General features: G+C 43.3%; 1 protein-coding gene across 3 annotated transcripts in view; it reads left to right on the top strand.

The window, feature by feature from the left end:
- Positions 1–18,802, top strand: part of DLGAP2 (DLG associated protein 2) — a 926,579-nt gene that overhangs the window by 84,691 nt on the left and 823,086 nt on the right. For 2 of the 3 annotated variants that reach the window (XM_055289532.2, XM_063638236.1), the window contains exon 2: positions 13,384–13,485. The exons of the other annotated variant lie outside the window; for it this stretch is intronic. In XM_055289532.2, the coding sequence (XP_055145507.1) occupies positions 13,471–13,485 (15 nt within the window). In that variant the 5' untranslated portion in view covers positions 13,384–13,470. The remainder of the gene's footprint in view (positions 1–13,383; positions 13,486–18,802) is intronic. 3 annotated transcript variants of the gene reach the window in all.

Below are 18,802 nucleotides of genomic sequence, written 5' to 3'. Positions count from 1 at the left end.
GCTGAGATCCAGGAAGGTCGCATTCAGTCCTAGGAGAGGGAGTAGCCCCTGGAAGGACATTCCACCCCAAAAGGGCGTTCTGGGAACAGGGAGGACCAGCAGTGGGATTCCTTCCTCATCCAAATGGAACTACAGAGACTGAAGGGTGGGGTTGGTGCCTCCAGTGAGGCTGGAATGAGGGGATGTGTGGGCGGCACCCAGGGCGGAGCCTGTGTGAGGAGGGCGGCCGCTGCCCGAGCTGCTGCCTACCCAGGGTGGACGGTAGTGCTGAGGGGCAGTGCTGCTTTATGGCACAGGTGTGTGGGCCATCTCAGGGCAGCCTGCCAGCCAACCCACCTCACGCTTGTGGGAGGCACCCACCCTAGGTTTTCAAGCAGTGTGCTAACACTTTCTCTTTGAGAGAAATACTTGTGAAATACTTGTTTAGCCAGTAATAACCCTTATATGTAACCCTTAGGTACTTAGTACCTTTCACATTGGATGATAATTGCTGTTGCTGCTTTTTTTTTTTTTTTCTCTGAGACGGAGTCTAGCTCTGTCCCCCAGGCTGAAGTGCAGTAGTATGATCTTGGCTCACTGCAACCTCCACCTCCTGAGTTCAAGAGATTCTGTTGCCTCAACCTTCCAAGTAGCTGAGATTACAGGTGTGCACCACCACGCCTGGCTAACTTTTTTATTTTTAGTAGACAGGATTTAACCATTTTGGCCAGGCTGGTTTTGAATTCCTGGCCTCAAGTGATCTGCCTGCCTTGGCCTCCCAAAGTGCTGGTATTACAGGTGTGAGCCACTGTGCCCGGTCAATGATTACTTCTTCATATGTTATTTACACTCTCTATATTAGCACGTGGACACACTTCAATGATTTACTATTGAAACACCTTTAATGTCCAAATTGGTTCATAAACAATTATTTTCATTTAGGGTTCTTTCTCACTATTTGAAACTTTGCCCAGTAATCTTTTGACTTTTACCTACACCATTCATTTTGGTCTGAGTTTTGACTGCTAAGGAAATACGTCATCAGTAACGTGCTTAGGGTAAGTACTCGGTCTCTGGCAGGTTTTTTTTTTTTTTTTTTTTTTTTTTGTGGCTAATTTCATGCAGCCTGATATCTTAGGCACTTTCAGCTTCCCGTTTACACAGCATGAGTCTGTCTAGTTTGAAGTGGTTACTTGATGGTGTGGCATTGGGAAAAACCTTGAAATTACAGATGAAATGGCTTCTTTTTGCACAAGTTAGAATCTGTCTACCAATACGAGTCAACCTGACTGAAACTGGTAAACAACGGAGGTGCTGTTTTCATGTGAACTCACCTCCTTTGAGATGAGTGTTTGGCTGAAGATTCCCCTCCCCTGACCTTGGAGAGAGAGCGTGACCAGAGGAAAGGGAAGTGCTGCCATTCTCCCGGTGTCCTAGGGTGACGAGTTTTCTCTGTTTGCTTGTCCCTCACTGTTCATTCTCTAGGATTTGTCACGGGAAGTACCACTCTGTCGTCCTTCTGGCTCTGACTCGCCCAGAAGCATGGTGTGCTCTGGTGCTGATTTCTCTTTGGTAGGTGATGTCTTGGAGAAGGCCTGGACTGCAGTCAAGGCTCTCAGCTCTGGGACTAACTCTGCATCTGACAATCTGCTCTAACTCCTCCTCTCAGTGGGGCTCAGGCCACCAGCACGACTGGGGGTGTGAGCTTGCTCTGTCTCCATCCCTTTCTAACTACGTTCATGACCTGTACGTCTTCAAGTCTCATCTCCTCACCCTCCTCTCTCTGGAACATGTGGACTTTCCACTGTGAATCTCATGCTGTTTACTGTCCCCACCTCTAATCTTTGCAGCTTTCCTCTGTCTTTTGATTCCTCCAATTTTACTGATTCTTGGAATACTTGACAATTTAATATTGCTCAAAATACATTTTGTACTGAAATGCTGTTTCATATTATTTTAATCAATAATTAAAATATTAAGGAAAATATAGGGTAGTTTATCTGGTACACACCATTACACATTTTATGTTTGTGGCAATACAGTGATTTTAAAACAATTGCAGATATGAAGTTGTAAGTGCCTAATACGCTGATAATTGGATTTCACACAAAGCTCTTTGCCACCTATTGTTTTTGAAGTACATTCTATAAATGAAACTTCATTACACAGTAAATTATTTTTCTGTAATCCTTATTTATGAGACATGCCGTGTTGCAATATTTTTCTAACCATTGTTTACTAAATTCTGTTGCCATTTTTAACATAATAATCAACAATAAAAAGGTGTAATTGAGTTTTCTTGTCCAATTTGTTTATCAGTGGGTTTTTAAACTGAGAAGAGAGGAGGAAGAAAAATAGCTGGCGGTGACTTATGAATCAGTTCCTTCATCTTATCCTGTGGCTGTTTTCCCACTATGCCAACACATGCCAGAGCTCAATTTCTGTCTGACACACTTCTAGTTCAGTAATGCAGTTATGTTCCTTAGGGACATGTGTTTACGTGGAATTGCAAACTTGATTAGGAGATCGTTTGTCAATGTTGACATCTAGAGGTGGCTGTGGTTGGATGTGCGGGTATAATGCCTGTTGGAAAAGGAAGAGCGTACGGGGAGGGTGAACTTGAGGCTGTGAGCTTGTATGGCCGCCGTGTAGAAGGCATCGCTCTCATCTCCTGGACTTTCCTCTTCACTTTCTTGGTCATGACCCTGATTTCTGTTTGTTTGTCCACGGCACCTCCCCGACCTGTCCCCGTGCAGCCTGGGTGTGCTGGTGAAGCTCACTCCGTTATCCTGCCTGCGGGCGCGAGCGAGTAACCTGATTCAAGTCTGTGAAAGTGGAGAAGGGGCTTCTGGGAAAGGTTTCCTCCCTTCTCAGAGACAGCTTCTAGGAGTGCGATTGCTCCCCTTCCTGGGAATGAGCAGGAGCTATCTGGGGGCCCTGCCAGGGCTCCTGCCATGGTGAGAGGCCACCAGCTTTCGGATGAAGCTCCCATCAAAAGATATAAGGAGAAGAAAATAAACCACGGCTTCACTGAGCCATGGGACCAAACTTACTCTGAGGCTCTGCACTTTGCCCTCCTGTGAGCCAGTAAGTTGCCTTTACTGTTAGGCAAGCGTGAATTGGCTTTTCCTTGAGTCTCCATCAAACATGACATGACTGGCACCGGCCGGAGTTCTGGAAGGACATGGGGTGGTGAGGCCTCCTGACTTCTGCCAAAGCCTGTACTGGTCGAGGTTCTCCAGAGAAACGGGATCAGTAGGATGTGTGTGCTCCTCCATCTCTGCAAGAGGGAGGGAAGGAGAGAGGGATTTATCGCCAGGAATTGGCTTGCACAATTATAGAGGCTGGTGCGTCTGAAATCTGCAGGGTGGGCCAGCAGGCAGGAGACCCAGGGAGGAGTTGGTGCTGCAGCGAGGGTTCAAAGGCCATCTGGAGGTGAAGGCCCCATGACCTTCTGTGTGACCTTGTCCCTATGGCAGTGGGCACGCTTGTCCTGGGGTGTGTCCTGACTGCCCATGGGGGATGGTGAGGGAACTGGAGTTAGCGATGGTGTCTGCGGGAAGTCCCTGCCTCCCAGCCTCTTGTGCACTGCTTCTCCCTTCTGCCGGCCCCGCCAGAATCTCAGCATGGACTCAGGAGTTCTTCCCAAGAGGAGTGTGGAATTGAAGAAAGGGTGGCTGCGTTGAGTGTGGGAGAAATCAGGTATGGCACCTTGTGGCAAAGACGGTGTCATTAGAGAAGGTAGTTTTGAGAATGATTTCTTTTGCTGATAATGAGATGCCTATGACATTTCAATTAAATCTGTAATTATAGAGTAATATATTATAAATTAATCAAATAGATGAAATTATCAGCTACAGATCCTTGCATTTGGTGTGCTGAGATTTAATCAAAGCTTTGATAAGGACGGGGATAACAGATTAGCAATCAGACGGCATACAGGAGCTAAGTGTTTAAATGGGGTTGAGAAATCAGATCAAAATTACAACATTCAGCTTTGGAGCATGGGAGCAGCTGAATTCCAGGCACAATAGTGCTTATGCTAATGCACCCGTAGTAAAATTCCTATTTAAGTATTTAGGTATTGATTAGATTAATAGTGCTTTTGAATACATTTATGAGTTTAAAACCTTTGGTAGAGAATCTCTGGTTCTCAAATGAGGAATGGTTGATGGCTGTGTGTCGTGTAAGTGACAAAACATGATAATAGAACACGTGTAATTTTTCATAATACCCTGGTATGCTTTGCCATAGATGCTTCTTAGCTATAATAGAAGACTTTCTAAATTTTATATTATTTTCAATCAGCAATACCTTTCAACCAACAAAATGGAACATAAAATTGCTGTATTTTCTCACCATATTATATGGTCAAGACAAAAAACCTATTGTGATCTATAGTTTCTGTTATCTCATGGATATCCTAGTGGTTTATATTTCCTTTTTAAAAGGAAAAAAAAAAACAAAAAGCTGGGACATTTTGGGATTGTTAGTTATAGTATTTATGGATATAAATTAGGTGGGGGATATTTGATGAAGTGTTTACATTCATATAAACACTTGTATTTTGTATTACAGAAAATATCTTGTGATTTGGAAGGTAGATTCTATAATGTCATCTTGTTTCTTTTTATTAGAAAAAGATGCCCCATGTGAAATAGAAACATGAATTCTGCTCTTCCTGGCACCCTTGAGGTGTGTGTGTTTTAGATTTCTTCAAACCTATTCGTTTATTGTCAAAACTGAGGAATAAATAGGAAGGTAAACCGATATGGAAATTATACAGTGTGTTTTAAAGGAGGTGAGGGCCTAGACACTCGTTGATGTTGCTGGGTGAACCCTCCTCCAGGGGCCTGCCCTGCTGAACTTTTTATCTCTAGCAGAAAAGTGGAGGCGGTTCCCTCTTTCCCCAGCTCTGCATTCCCAGGAGAGCCAAAGAATCTGGGGTTCCTTCTCCCTCCACTGATTGAGGCTCCACGTTTCTCCAGCAGATAAACAGTGAGATGCCTGTTATCCTATGCAACAGCTACCTGCCTGTCAATGTCCTTCTGCCAAATGTTCTGGGGCCGCAGAAGCAGGACTCGTGTCTGCACTCAGTGTGTAGTGATGAGGATGAATAGATGATAAAAAGTACAGGACATCTAAAGGGAATCATCCCCTTAAAGGAGAAAACATGCTGAATTTTAATTCTAATGGTGACCTCTTATTAAAATAAGCTTAAAGGAGGGACTGGAAAAGAACTCAGAAAAAGATCTAATGTGTTTTTGAAGGAAGGTTTCAGATTTCTTCTATAAAATAAGAGCAGGATGCCATAAAAAAGGAAAAGTTTTAGAATCACATTTTTGTTTCTTTTCCCCTGAAAATCAATAGAGGCAGTGAAAAGTATAATAGACATTATAACACCTCAGTTTTGGTAAGTGAGTTAAGTGACTGACCCCAGGTTGTGTAGTGCATACTGTCGAATGGACACACTTGGCTCCAGATGCCATGTTTGCAACACTAGTTGAGCTCTTAGAACATTTCTATTCATGTTCTGAGGACTTTACCTGAATAATTCATTGAATCCTTACAAATAGCATATGAGGTAAGTCTTATTACTTTCATGTGCCCATTAGGAAGCAGGCATGGAGACTTTATGTAACTATGTCCTCAGGATGTATTACTAGTAAGGGCTGGATCCTGGATTCAGACCCTGATTCAGATCCCATAAACCAATACGCTATGTGGAACACCTGTAAAACAAGAATAGGTAGTTTTGTAAAATGACCAATTAGAAATACTATGAACATTGGGAGGCTGAGGCAGGTGGATCACGAGGTCAGGAGATCGAGAACATCCTGGCTAACATGGTGAAATCCCGTCTCTACTAAAAATGCAAAAAAAATTAGCTAGGCTTGGTGGCGGGTGCCTGTAGTCCCAGCTACTCAGGAGGCTGAGCCGGGAGAATGGTGTGAACCCGGAAGGCAGAGCTTTCAGTGAGCTGAGATCACATTACTGCACTCCAGCCTGGGTGACGGAGCAAGACTCCATCTCAAAAAAAGAAAGAAAGAAAGAAAAAAATACTATGAACATTATAGCCCTTGAAATGAAAACTCAGTAGATATTTATAGATGAGATATAGCTGAAGAAAACATTAATGGACTAGAAGATGAAGCTAAAGAAATTTCCTAGTGTTAAGCATAAAAAGATAGAACATGAGAAAGCACAGTTAATGGAGTGGATATGTCTGAAAAGCAAAAAAATAGATCCATTAGAATCTAAAGAAGAGGTAATAGAAAGGGGGGTGTCGTACTGCATGTGTGCTGCTACAGCCAAATACTTGAGACTGGTTTCTTTATAAACAGAAGGAGTTTATTTCTCACCGTTCTGGAGGCCAGGAGTCCAAACTCAAGGTACAGGAGGCTTGGGGTCTGGTGAGGGCTGCTGTCTGCTTGCAGGGTGGTGCCCTGTGTCTGCGTCCTCTCAAGGGAGGAGCACTGTGTCCTCACTTGGTGGAAGAGCAGAACACCCTGTTCCCTCAAGCCTTTTTAGGAGGCCCTTAGCCCATCCGTGGAGGCTTTGTCCTCATGACTTGAGTTTTAGCATGTGAATTTTGGAGACATTTTCAGACCATCGCAGTGGTCAATCAGTATTTGACATTGAAATGGCAGATAATTTCCCCAAACTGAGGGAAAATCCTTTCAGATGGATACCTTGTTTCGCCTGCTAAGTGGAAATAAAGATAAATTCAATATCCTGATGTATCTCTGTAAAATTTCACTGTGTCCAGGATAACAACAAAATCCTAAACAACTTGGTAAAGAAAATATAAATTGGTTATAGATTGGTAAATAATGCCTTAACAGTAATACTAGAAGAAGATGTTTATTGAATGTCTTGAATTCTATCCCTAATGTACATATCATTTGATATTGAGGGCAAATAAAGACATTTTCAGACTTGGCAAGTTCACAGAGGCCATATTGAAGGAAGGACAAGAAGATACAAAACAAGAATACTTTGGAGCATGTGTTTTCATTTATCACATTTCTTAGATTTAGAAGTTGTTGTTTTATAAATTTAGCAGCTTCAGTGTTAGGTACATATGTATTTAGAATTGTGATATTTTCCTGTTGGACTAGTCCTTTTATCAGTATATAATGCCCATCTTTGTCTTTTTAAAATGCTGTTGCTGTAAAGTTTGTTTTATGTGATGTAAGAATAGTTACTCTTGCTTCCTTTTGATGTCCATTTGCATGGAATATTTCTTCCACCCCTTTATTTTAAGTTCATGTGAGTCCTTATGTGTTAGGTGAGTCTCCTGAAGACGGCAGAAACTTGGTTGGTGAATTCTTATTCATTCTACCATTCTGTGTCTTTTAAGTGGAACATTTAGTACATTTACATTCAATGTTAGTATTGAGATGTGAGGTACTATTCCATTCATCCTGCTATTTGTTGCCTGAATACCTTGGGGTTTTTTTTTCGTTGCGTTATTGTTACATGTAATAGGTCCTGTGAGATTTATGCTTTAAGGAATTCTATTTTTGTGTATTTGAAGGATTTGTTTCAAGATTTAGAGCTCCTTATAGCAGTTCTTATAGTGCTGGCTTGGTAGTGGGGAATTCTCTCAGCTTTTCTTTATCTGGAAAAGAGTGTAACTTTCCTTCATTTATGAAGCTTAGTATCAGTGGATGCAAAATTCTTGGCTGATAATTGTTTTGTTTAAGGAGGCTAAAAATAGTACCCCAGTGCCTTCTAGCTTGTAGGGTTCCTGCTGAGAAATCTGTTAATCTGATAGGTTTTCCTTTATAGGTTACCTGATGCTTTTGCCTCCAGCTCTTAAAATTGTTTCGTTTGTCTTGACTTTGGATGACCTGATGACTATGTGCCTAAGGTGATGATCTTTTTGTGATGAATTTCCCAGGTGTTCTTTGAGATTCTTGTATTTGGGTGTCTAGATCTCTAGTAAAAACAGGAAGTTTTCCTTGATTGTTCCCTTAAATATGTTTTCCAAATTGTTAGATTTCTCTTCTTCCCTGGAAACAACAATTATTCTTAGGTTTGGATATTTAACACAGTCCCAAACTTCTTAGAGGCTTTGTTCATATTGAGTGGATCACGAGGTCAGGAGATCGAGACCATCCTGACTAACACGATGAAACCCTGTCTCTACTAAAAATACAAAAAAATTAGGTGGGTGTGGTGGCAGGTGCCTATAGTCCCAGCTCACCAGGAGGCTGAGGCAGGAGAATGGCGTGAATCTGGGAGGTGGAGCTTGCAGTGAGCCAAGATCATGCCACTGCACTCCAGCCTGGGCGACAGAGTGAGACTCTGTCTCAAAAAAAAAAAAGTTATCTTTTCTTTGTCTTTGATGGGTTGGGTTAATTTGAAAGCGTTGTCTTAAGCTCTGAAGTTCTTTCTTCAGCTTGTTTGATTCTATTGCTGAGACTTTCCAGTGCATTTTGCATTTCTCTAAGTTTGAACTTGATTTCCAGAAGTTATCATTGTTTTTTATTTATGCTATCTATTTCACTGAAGAAGGTTTCTTTCATATCCTGTATTATGTTTTTTCATTTCCTTAAGTTGTACTTCACCTTTCCCTGGTGCCTCCTTGATTAGCTTAATAATTGACCTGAATTCTTTCTCTGGCAATTCAGAGATTTCTTGGTTAGGATCCATTGCTGGTGAGGTAATATGATCTTTTAGGGGTGTTAAATAACCTTGTTTTATCCTGTTAGCAGAATTGTTTTTCTGGTTCCTTTTCATTCGGGTAGACTACATCAGAGGGAAGATCTGGGATTCAAGGGCTGTTACTCAGACTCTTTTCTCCCACGGTGTGCTCCCTTGATTTGGTGTTCTCCCTCTTCCCTTAGGTATGTGGCTTCCTGAGAACAAACTGTAGTGATTGTTTTTGCTCTTCTGGGTCCACCCAGTGGAGCTACCAGGCTCTGAGCTGGTGCTGGGGGGTGTCTGCAGACTCCTGTGATGTGATTTTTGTCTTAAAGTCTTGCAGATGTGGACACCAGCACCTGCTCCGGCAGAGTAGGCAGGGAATGAAATGGACTCTGTGAGGGTCCTTGGTTGTGTTTTTGTTTCGTGTGATGGTTGGCCTCCAGCCAGGAGGTGGTGCTTTCAAGAGTGCATCAGCTGTGATCCCATAGGGAGGAAGCAGACTTGCCCTAGGGTCACCTGGTTAAATATTCAAGTTTCTCATGCAGTGGGCAGGGCCATAGAGCTCCCAAGATATTATGACCTTTGTTTCAGCCACCAGGGTGGGTAGAGAAATATCACCAGGTGAGGAGCAGGTATAGGCATGTCTGAGCTCAGCCTCTGCTTGGGTGGGGCTGGCTGCAGCTGCTGTGGGTGATGGAGGTGTGGTTTCCAGGCTAATGGAGTTATACTCCCGGGGGGATTATGGCTGTCTCTGCTGAGTCACACAGGTCGCTAGGGAAGTGGGGGAAAGCCGGCAGTGACAGACCTCACCCCACTCCCATGGAGCTGGCTGTCCTAAAGCTTGGTCTCACCCCCATTGTGCCCCACCAACAGCACCGAGTCTATTTCCAGGCAGCCAGTAACCCCCTGAGAAATTTCCCTAGAACTTTCCCTAGACCACGAACCTCCCCATTGAGAAAGCACAGACTCATGGTTTTTCCGCATTTCAGGGAGCCCGCAGCAGTGATCCAGTTCCTTCCAAGGGTCTGTGGATTCTCTTGGCTTTCCTAGTATGTTCCTGCCATAGTTCTTGGGGCAAAAATTCATGACGTGAGTCTCTACATGCTGCTCTGTACATCCAAGTGGGAGCTGCAAGTTAGCCCTGCCTCCTGTCTGTCATCTTAATCCTCTCTGCTGTTTGAAAGAAGATGTGCAAACTGTGCTGGGAATAGGAAACTTATGGCAAGATTTATAAAGAAAATAAATAGAAAATTCAAGAATATACAGTTAGTGAAAAATGTGATAGAATCCTAAAGTTAGAAGAAATAGAAGATCTGTAGAAATTTTTGCTGAGAAATTTGAAAATCAAGACAAATGATTTGTTTTCTTGGTGACTATAAATGATATAAAGTGATTCAACAAAACTTAGAAAAATTTAATGGAACAGTAACCATGGAAAAATTAAACATTTTCATAGATGTCTCTTTATAAGAGGAACTGGCTCAGATATTTTATAGGTAAATTCTGGACAGCGTTTTAGGAAATGATCATTTTATGTTATCTCAGACTAATAAGCATCACTCTCATTTAATGACTGTATCCGGAATTTGATAAGTATCACAGAAAAGGGCTGACCTTATTTAAGAATATATAAATTTCCTACCCAAAATGTTAGCCAATTGAATCTAGTTAGATGTTAAGTATGACCATAAGCTTTGCCTCATAAGTGCAATATTATTTTAATAATAGTATCTCTATGTAGTAATGCATAAGATAAGGATATTTTAAAAACCCCTCATGACTATATCCATAGATATCACAGGACCTTTAAGCAATGTAGCAGCCACCTGTGATAGAAATTCTAAGTGAAAGAGAAATGGCAGGGAACTTCCTTGAAACAAGTCAAGATATAATCAGAAACTCAACAACAAGCACAGGAGTAAGTGGGAACATGCTAAAGGATGGAGCAAAACGACAGTGCCACAGTTATTACTCCATTTCTTCGGAAGCCTCTATTATCTTGGGAAAATATATGAGAAAAGATATTAGGAATTAAGAGACTTATTTTCATTGGAAAATGATAGAGACTGTACAAAACCCGTAAGATAATTAGTCACGTTGAGCATGTAGAACAAGTACGAGATCAGTGAATGCAAATTATTAACTGTACTGTGCATGACAAAGTAGTGGAAAAGTAGGCTCATCCTCAGAAAGCATAAGCCTCACAAAACACATTGGAATGAAACAGGAATGTGTAAGATTTATAGGGAAAAACAATGAAACACTTGGGAGGTACGTAAAACATCACCAAGTACTTGGTGCGGAGCAGTGCTTATGTGGCTGACTCGGCATGGAAACGTGGCGCTTCGTGGAAGTAGGGGTGTGGATTATATCTTTCCGTGGGAACGCTTTCCTGTTTGGATTGGTCATGAAGGTGGGAATAGGGTAGTGGATTATGTGGTAATGAAGTTAACCTACAAGAACAAATTCACAAGGTTGTTCAATAAGATGTGTTAGAGAAAAATATGAACCGTGAGAGTTCTTGTCTACTAAGAGCAACACACTAGTGCTGGAGGAGATAAATCAATCAGTAGAACAAACTCTTTTATATGGGTAACATTTTCAAGTTAGTCAGGAAAATATGGATTCTTGAGTAAATTTGTTGGGATAATTGGTTATCCATTGGAGAAAAAATTCATTTCCATCTCATAACTCAACAAAGTTTTAAACATGTTAAATATGTAGTCATTAAAGATAGTTACAAAAAGTCTAACAGAAAATTTAGTACAATGTGTTTTTTAAATTGTAGAATTGGGTAGATCTTTTAAAACATAGAAACGGTGAAGGAAGGAACTGATAGATTTGGACACGTGCATATGAAACCCTTCTAAACTGTTGAAAGATAGAATTAATGAGGCTAATAGGTGAATCATAAATTGAACAAACATTTGCAATGTATAGAATAGATAAGCATCTGGCATATGTAAAGGTTCCTAGAAAGTAATGAAAAATTTATCCCCCAAAAGAAAAAAACTAAGGAACAGTTTACAGGGAAGTTTGTTTGCTCAATAACCACATTAAAAGGTCCACAGACTCTAGGAAAACAGTGAGAAACTATTTTTTTCCACCAGAGGCAAAAGCAAGAAGATTGTTGCTATGTGGCAATGTAAATGGGCACCAATGTTTTGGTAGCATTTTGGGCTAATGTGCTATCCCTTGACTCAGTAATTCTGTCTAGAAACCTACTCTGCATAAACTCACATAATGAGAAGCATTAAAAAATGTATGCAGAATTCTTAGGAAATGGGAAAATTGGAAATAACCTAAATACCCAAGAGTAAGGGATTTGTGGGGCTAAAATAATTGTGATTCTTTCATGCTGGGAAAGATTTATTTCTGTCTGTGCTGATATGGAGAAATGTTGATATATTAATATGAAGTGGAGAAGGCTCCATGAAGAGCAGAATGTGAATTCTAGAAAGGTGGAGAGTTTAAAAGCAAGGGATTTGTGGGGCTAAAATAATTGTGATTCCTTGACACCGGGAAAGATTTAGTTCTGTCTGTACTGATATGGAAAAATGTTGATATATTAATATTTCACTTCAAGGAAGTGGATAACTCTCCTTGAAGAGCAGAATGTGAATTCTAGAAAGGTGGAGAGTTGAACAGTAAGTGCCTGGAAATGAATATGCAATTTAGACTGACAATCACATAAAGCGTACGTTAACTGGTTACAAGAAACCAACGGTTGATTTTCAGTTTGTTTATTATTTTATGAATATTTCCCAAATGTGCTTGCTACGATAAAAGTCAGCTAATTTTCTTACCTTATTAGGATTTTACATTTGAAAGTATTTACATGGCATTAACTAAGTAATCATGAAACAGATGTTTGGTCAGAGATTTTGGTGACAACAAAGTTTGAGCAGATAGCAGGCAATGTTCAGCAGCCCTTACCTTCAGGAAAGTTAATATAACATGATCATAGTTTTTAACGCTATGTAAAGTGTATGTAGGAGAGTGTTTTGCTCAGTCAGAAGAAAAGACTGGCATATCTTTCCAGTGTAACTTTATAAACCTAATAAGTCTCCTTAAAAAAACACAAGTGTTCATACTTCCTCCGATTCATTTCTGGCGTGGAATAATAATTTCATGCATTAGTATGCCATGGAAAAAATGAGCAGGGAATTTTGTAATTTATCAAAAATACATATATTAGCACCTTCTTTTTAAAAACATGCTATACTGAATTTCATCTGGGTACATAGCATTTTTTTCTCCTGGAAAGAAAATGATCAATTATTAATATTCTCTGGTACTGCTTTTTTGTTTCTTGGAATCTGTTTGGTTCTTTGCAGAACTGGACTAAGTTCACAGATACATTTTTTTCATCAAACTATGTAAGGAATCATCATAATTGCTGATTTAAAGTATGGTTTTATTATTTCTCTTTGGTTCAGTATTTCGAAATGGTTAATCATATGTTATTATCATTTCAAATCCTGCTTTAGAATGGAAATAGTAGTTTCCACAATCATACATCCTGGATCCACTCACACAGCGTGCCGTTCCACGGTCTGATGTACAAACACTTGGTGGTGATTTTTATTTACAGTTTTTGTACCTACTTCTTCTTGCCGCATTGCTCTTTTCAGCTGATTAATTATTGCTTAGTCTCACTTTTTAATGTACATTCCATTTTTTTTCCATAGGGGAGGTTGTTTGCCCTTTTTATCACATTTTCCCCATCTCTATCCATTCCTCACCTAGGCTTTCTCAGCATCCGAGGCTTGGCCCTAGCCCTGTGCGGCTTCCCTGGCGGCTGCGACCCCTCTGCCTGCGCCCAGCCCAACCACAATGGGGACTGCTCAGGTACAGTGCCATCTCGCTCTTGCTTCCTGTGTGTGTCCGTCCTGCAGTCCTTACCCAGCGTTTGCTTACTGCCTGCTGTGATGGGCGCTCCACCCGGGGAGGGGCACAGGGATGACGGGGGCCTGGCCAGGCGCAGGCTTCCTGGAAGGAGCCAGGCAGCCAGGTGTGGTAAGGCCGGGGGGGTGAGTGTTCCTGGGGCAGAAGCAGGAGAGGCTGTGGACACTGCCCACAGCTTCAGCTGGATGTTTCTCTGTTCAAACAGAGCTGTGTTTAAAAGCTTGTCATGCGCGCAGTGTTTGTTGCTCTGTTATCATTGGCAGTGGTGAGAGAATGTTGAGAAATTCGGGAGGCCTGACAGAGAATAGGAGCAGGGCCACCTCACTGCGTGTGCTCCGAATGAATCTGTGCATTCACCGAGTGTACGTGTGACTGCAAACTGTCCCCAGATACTGCCAGAATGGAGCTTTTCAAATAGCAGTCTCAACTACTTTCCAGTGGCTTTCAAAGAGCTTTCCTGTGGAAGCCGGTGGTGTGTGGGGAAACAGGAGTGCACGTCCACAGGCCTGGGCGTGGTGAGACGGGACACAGCCTTCGGACAACAGCATCCTGGGGCTGTGGATGCCACAGTGACCACTGCCGGGTGCTGCAGGTCACTGCAGACTTTCCAGGGGGCCGTGCCCACCTCCTGCGGTCCCCAGACCCACAAACAGCAGATTCGAGAGGAGGGTTTTGTCAGTTTACCTGCCCCAGTGCCAGTGGGTGAAGCACACAGTCACGGAGACGGCATTTCACGAGACTTGTCAAAGGGAAGAGAGGATTATTTCTTATTCCAGAAGTGCTTTGCACTGATGGAAATGTCTAAATTTCAGGGGGGGGGGGGGGCACGTTGCTGCCGCTGCCCTGTCATCTCCTTCTGTTTCTTTCCTTCTTTTACGTCTCACTGCGTGGCAGCTTCACACCTTCTGGCTCAGGGTTCCCGATACTTTCTCTACCCACTTGGTGGCCTCAGAAGATGGTGTTGACTTTAGGCTGCCAGACCAAGTTGCCACCCCAGGAACAGGCAGCTCTTGTTCTGGGATTTCGGGAGCTCTGTGTACAGCTTCTGAGGAGTCGTAAGGCGAGCTTGAATTCATTATTTTTTTTTGATATCTGCTTTCCCCCCGATCAGAAAAGACAGTCCACAGTATGCTTGTCAACTCTCCATTGAAACTCCCTGTAACCAGCAAGGGCCAATTGCTTATTTGTCCTGTGAATTAGTTAGGGTGCTTAATTGCAACGAAAAGACTCACTCTGGTGTGTTTAAGCAGAAGATAACTTGTCAAAAAGGAAATCAGGCATCCCATAGACCCTTGGCCTCCGTCAGCTCCAGCAGCACGGGGCTCAGCAGCAGACCCCCGAGAGCTCTGCACAGACCCCTTCCTGGGACACGCACCCCAGCAGGGATGTGTGGGTGTCAGGATATAACTATGGCACCTGCCTCCGGCTGCCAGAGATGTTGATCAAAACGTTTTTATTGTTGAGGTTTGTTTTCGTTTTGTCTTGCACTTTGGGAAGGGGTCATTTGCAGCATGGGAACCTGTCAGAAGTGCAGGGAGGCCATTCGGGAGCCCAGGGCAGCCAGGACGGGGGAGGTCAGGAGTCTGCGGCCTGGGTCCATCCACCCAGGCTGTCCTCTCGTTCTCTTGTTGTGTGATGACAATGGCAGCTCCCGTGAGACACGGCTATCCCTTATACGATGGAATCCCACTTAGCTTTATCCCATAGGGGAAGTTGCAATCGCATTTGTCACGTCCCTTAACTCCTGAAGGATCCTGGGACAAAGTTTCTTCTTCTTTTCTTTCTTCTTCCTCCTCATCTTCCTTTTTCCTTCTTCTTTCTTTCTTCTTCTTTTCTCCCTCTGTCACTCATGCTGGAATGCAGTGGTACCGTCATGGCTCACAGCTCAACCTCCTGGGCTCAGGTGATCCTCCCATCCCAGCCTCCTGAGTAGCTGGGCCTATGAGTACCTGCCACCATGCCTGGCTAATTTTTGTATTTTTTTTAGAGTTGGGGTTTTGCCACGTTGCCCAGGCTGGTCTTGAACTCCTGGGCTCAAGCGATGTCTTGGTCTTGGCCTCCCACACTGCTGGGATTGCAGGTGTGAGCCTGCCATGCCCAGGCACATTCCTTCTTCTTTCTCTGGTTCAGCACAGCTCCTCTCTATTTAGATGCTGCCAGGGTTCCCTGCAGGAAATGAGGGAGCGCATTGGCTTAGTTTTCATATATAAATACCTACATGACACAGCAGTGATACGGGCAGCTTTTATGGTTTGAGGACCCAGTGTTCATGACTCCTGTCCCCACCCCCACCTGTGTTCCCCTTGTCCTGGCCCCAGTCCTGGCTCCGGGAGCTTCCCCTCTGGTGAAGACGAGTGCTCACCTCCTGGTGGTTCCGCCTGTTTGGGGTCACTGGGATCACTGCCATCCTCTGCAAGCTTTGTCTGGTAAGTGTGGTAGTGCTAGCGATTCAGAGGACCCAGGGTCCAGGCATGCTGCCCTCATCAGCAGCAATAGAGGCTCTCCTGCACCCCAGGGATGTGGTCACACCCACTTCCTTTCTGCCCACTGGTCTGGCGGCACAGGCAGCTCAGCCTCCAGCCGCAATTCACTGGAGCACCCCGCATGTCCCCTGGCACCTCAGTCCCTGAGGGGGATGGAAGCTGCAGGGCATCAGGGGACAGGAGACAGACATTGAGAGGGGCCGCCCCACCTCCGTGGCGGTCTCTGGAGCGATGTCTTCTGGCTGCAGGACAAGCAGCACCCTGTGTTGGCTCCAGATGCGAGTAAGATACCCACCACATCCTGCAAGAGCCGGCTGGAGAAACCCCCCAGAACTCACCGCAGACCCTGCCAGAGGAGGGCTCTTCCTCTGCCCTCACTGTCCCCAACATGACCCCACAGAACCATCTACAGGGTCTCTGCTACTGTACAGCTGTCAGGACACATACGTGCCCTGGACGCCTGAGACCCACGTGCCTGTGGTTCACCCACACAGATGCTGAATCAGGTTGTGCTGTTAGATTCTACCTGGGGAGGGTGGAGCTTTCTGTGGGAAACTGCACACCTTTAGGATGAATAGGCACCACGGTTAGGATTTGGGGTCAGAGAGTTCTGTGTTGTGGGCTTTCCTGGGCGTGGAGGCCGCTCCACAGCAGCTGGCCTCTGCCCAGAGGGAGCCGCACTCCCCTCCAGCGGTGAGTGCCAGGCAGTCTTCAGCACCACCAATTCCTGTGGGCAAAGCATCCCCACTCACTGAGAAAGTTTGTTAGCATGAAGCTCCTCATGTTCCCTTATTATCTCTATCGACATCATCCCTCTCATTCCAGATGTTGCTAATTTGGGTCTTCTCGCTGTTCTTCCTCTTCAGTCGGAGGTTTTTCCATTTTATTGATTTTATCAATGAACCAGATTTTGATCTCATTGATTTTCCTTTTTAAAAATTTTTAATTATTTTGGGTACATATTAGGTGTATTTATTTACGGGCTACTTGGGGTATTGTGATATAGACACGCACTTCAAAATAATCACATCAGGATGAAAAAGGTATCCATCATCTCAAACACTTATCTTTACTTTGTGTTATAAACAATCAATTATACTCTTTTAGTTATTTTAGAACATACAAGAAATTGTTGACTGTAGTCACCCTGATGTGGCATCAAATACTAGACTTTATTCATTCTATCTGACTATATTTTTGTACGCATTAACCAGACTTTCTTACCCTCCACTACCCTGGTAACCATCCTTCTGCTCTATCTGCATGAGTTCAGGGTTTTAATTTTTGCTCCCACAAGTAATTGAGAACATGCTGTGTTTACCTTTCTGTGCCCAGCTTATTTCACATAACACAATGAACTCCAGTTCCATCAGTATTGTTGCAAATGACTGTATCTCATTCTTTTTTATGGCTGCATAGTACTCCAGTGTGTATGTGTAGCACCTTTTCTTTATCCATTTGTCTGTGGATGGACACTTAGGTGGATTCCAGATCTTGGCTGTTGTAAACAGAGCTGTAGTCAACATGGGCATGCAGATACCTCTTTGATGTCCCGATTTCCTTCCTTTTGGCTTGATTTTATTGATTTTCGTTGTTGTGTTTATATTCCCTGCTTCACTCCTGTCTGTCTTGGTCTTTATTATTTCCTTCCTTTCATTCACTTTGGTTTTAATTTGCTCTTCTTTTTCAGGTTTTTTTAAAGGTCAAAGCTGAGGTCAGCAATGTCAGACTTTTTTCCCACAGGCATTTAGTGTTATAGAATTTCCCTGTGAATTTTCAGCTTTTTGGGTGCTGGGTATTTTGTGTTTCTGTGACATTCTTGGGATATAGTTGTTTTGCTTAGCAGAATTAGCTGGGAGCCCTGCCTTCTGCCTGTGGCTGCAGCCTGGTGTCTTGAGGGGCCTGCGCCCTCTCTCACAGCCCTCTCTGCCCATCTGTGCTTCACTTAGTCATGCTGACTTGTCTCTTCTGTTGCTCGAGGGACCTCAGTGTTTCGTCAGTGGCCTATGTGATCCTGTGTCCCAGCTACGTTTGGGATTTCTTCTTAGACCTTTGTCATTTATGTGGATTTGAGGAAGGAGAGAGAAGCTTAGGGGTGTCCTCATTTTCCAACCTCGTGCCAGTCTTTCTCATGAATGTTTTCGTAGAAACATCCAGTCTTTCCATTCTCTCTCACTAGAGGAGGTGTTTCAGAACTAGAGGAGGGCTTACCCCATATCCACGGGGATGTATGCTGTTTCCCCTTATGGCAGTGGTTCTCAAATGGGGGCAGTTTTGTCCCCAGGGACATTTGGCAATGTGGGGAGACATTTTTGGTCACACAGTTGGAGGGCGTTTACTTCCACATCCGATGGGTCATGGTGGGGGATGCCACAGAACAGCCCACAGTGCCTGGACAGCCCCACAGCCAAGAATCATCCAGACCAAAATGCTGAAAAAGGCTTCATTTTTATTACGTAACCTATAAAACTTAGGTATCTTCTGGAGTGTGAATAAGAAGGACAAGGAGATAATATAACCTTGATATAGAACTGATTGTCTTCAATGTGAGGATTTTTCATGGGTGTTCTTAGGACATTGAATGGTAGCAGACTTGCCTGCAAATTCGTTTAAATGGATTATTTTTAAAATACACATTTGGACTTTCAGGAATAACAATAAAATGTCTTTGAGACAACCTACTTAGCTTATTCAAATGGTTATTTCAATGATATGATAGTTCAGTGTAAGTAACTGCATGTATAAGCCTTACTTTGGTAATTATTGCAATTGCAATC

This window comes from Symphalangus syndactylus, chromosome 1, assembly GCF_028878055.3.
Source record: "Symphalangus syndactylus isolate Jambi chromosome 1, NHGRI_mSymSyn1-v2.1_pri, whole genome shotgun sequence".
NCBI classification, from domain to species: Eukaryota; Metazoa; Chordata; class Mammalia; order Primates; family Hylobatidae; genus Symphalangus; species Symphalangus syndactylus.
The sequence above is the reverse complement of the archived record's forward strand: the minus strand, read 5'-3'. Positions and strand labels throughout refer to the sequence as shown.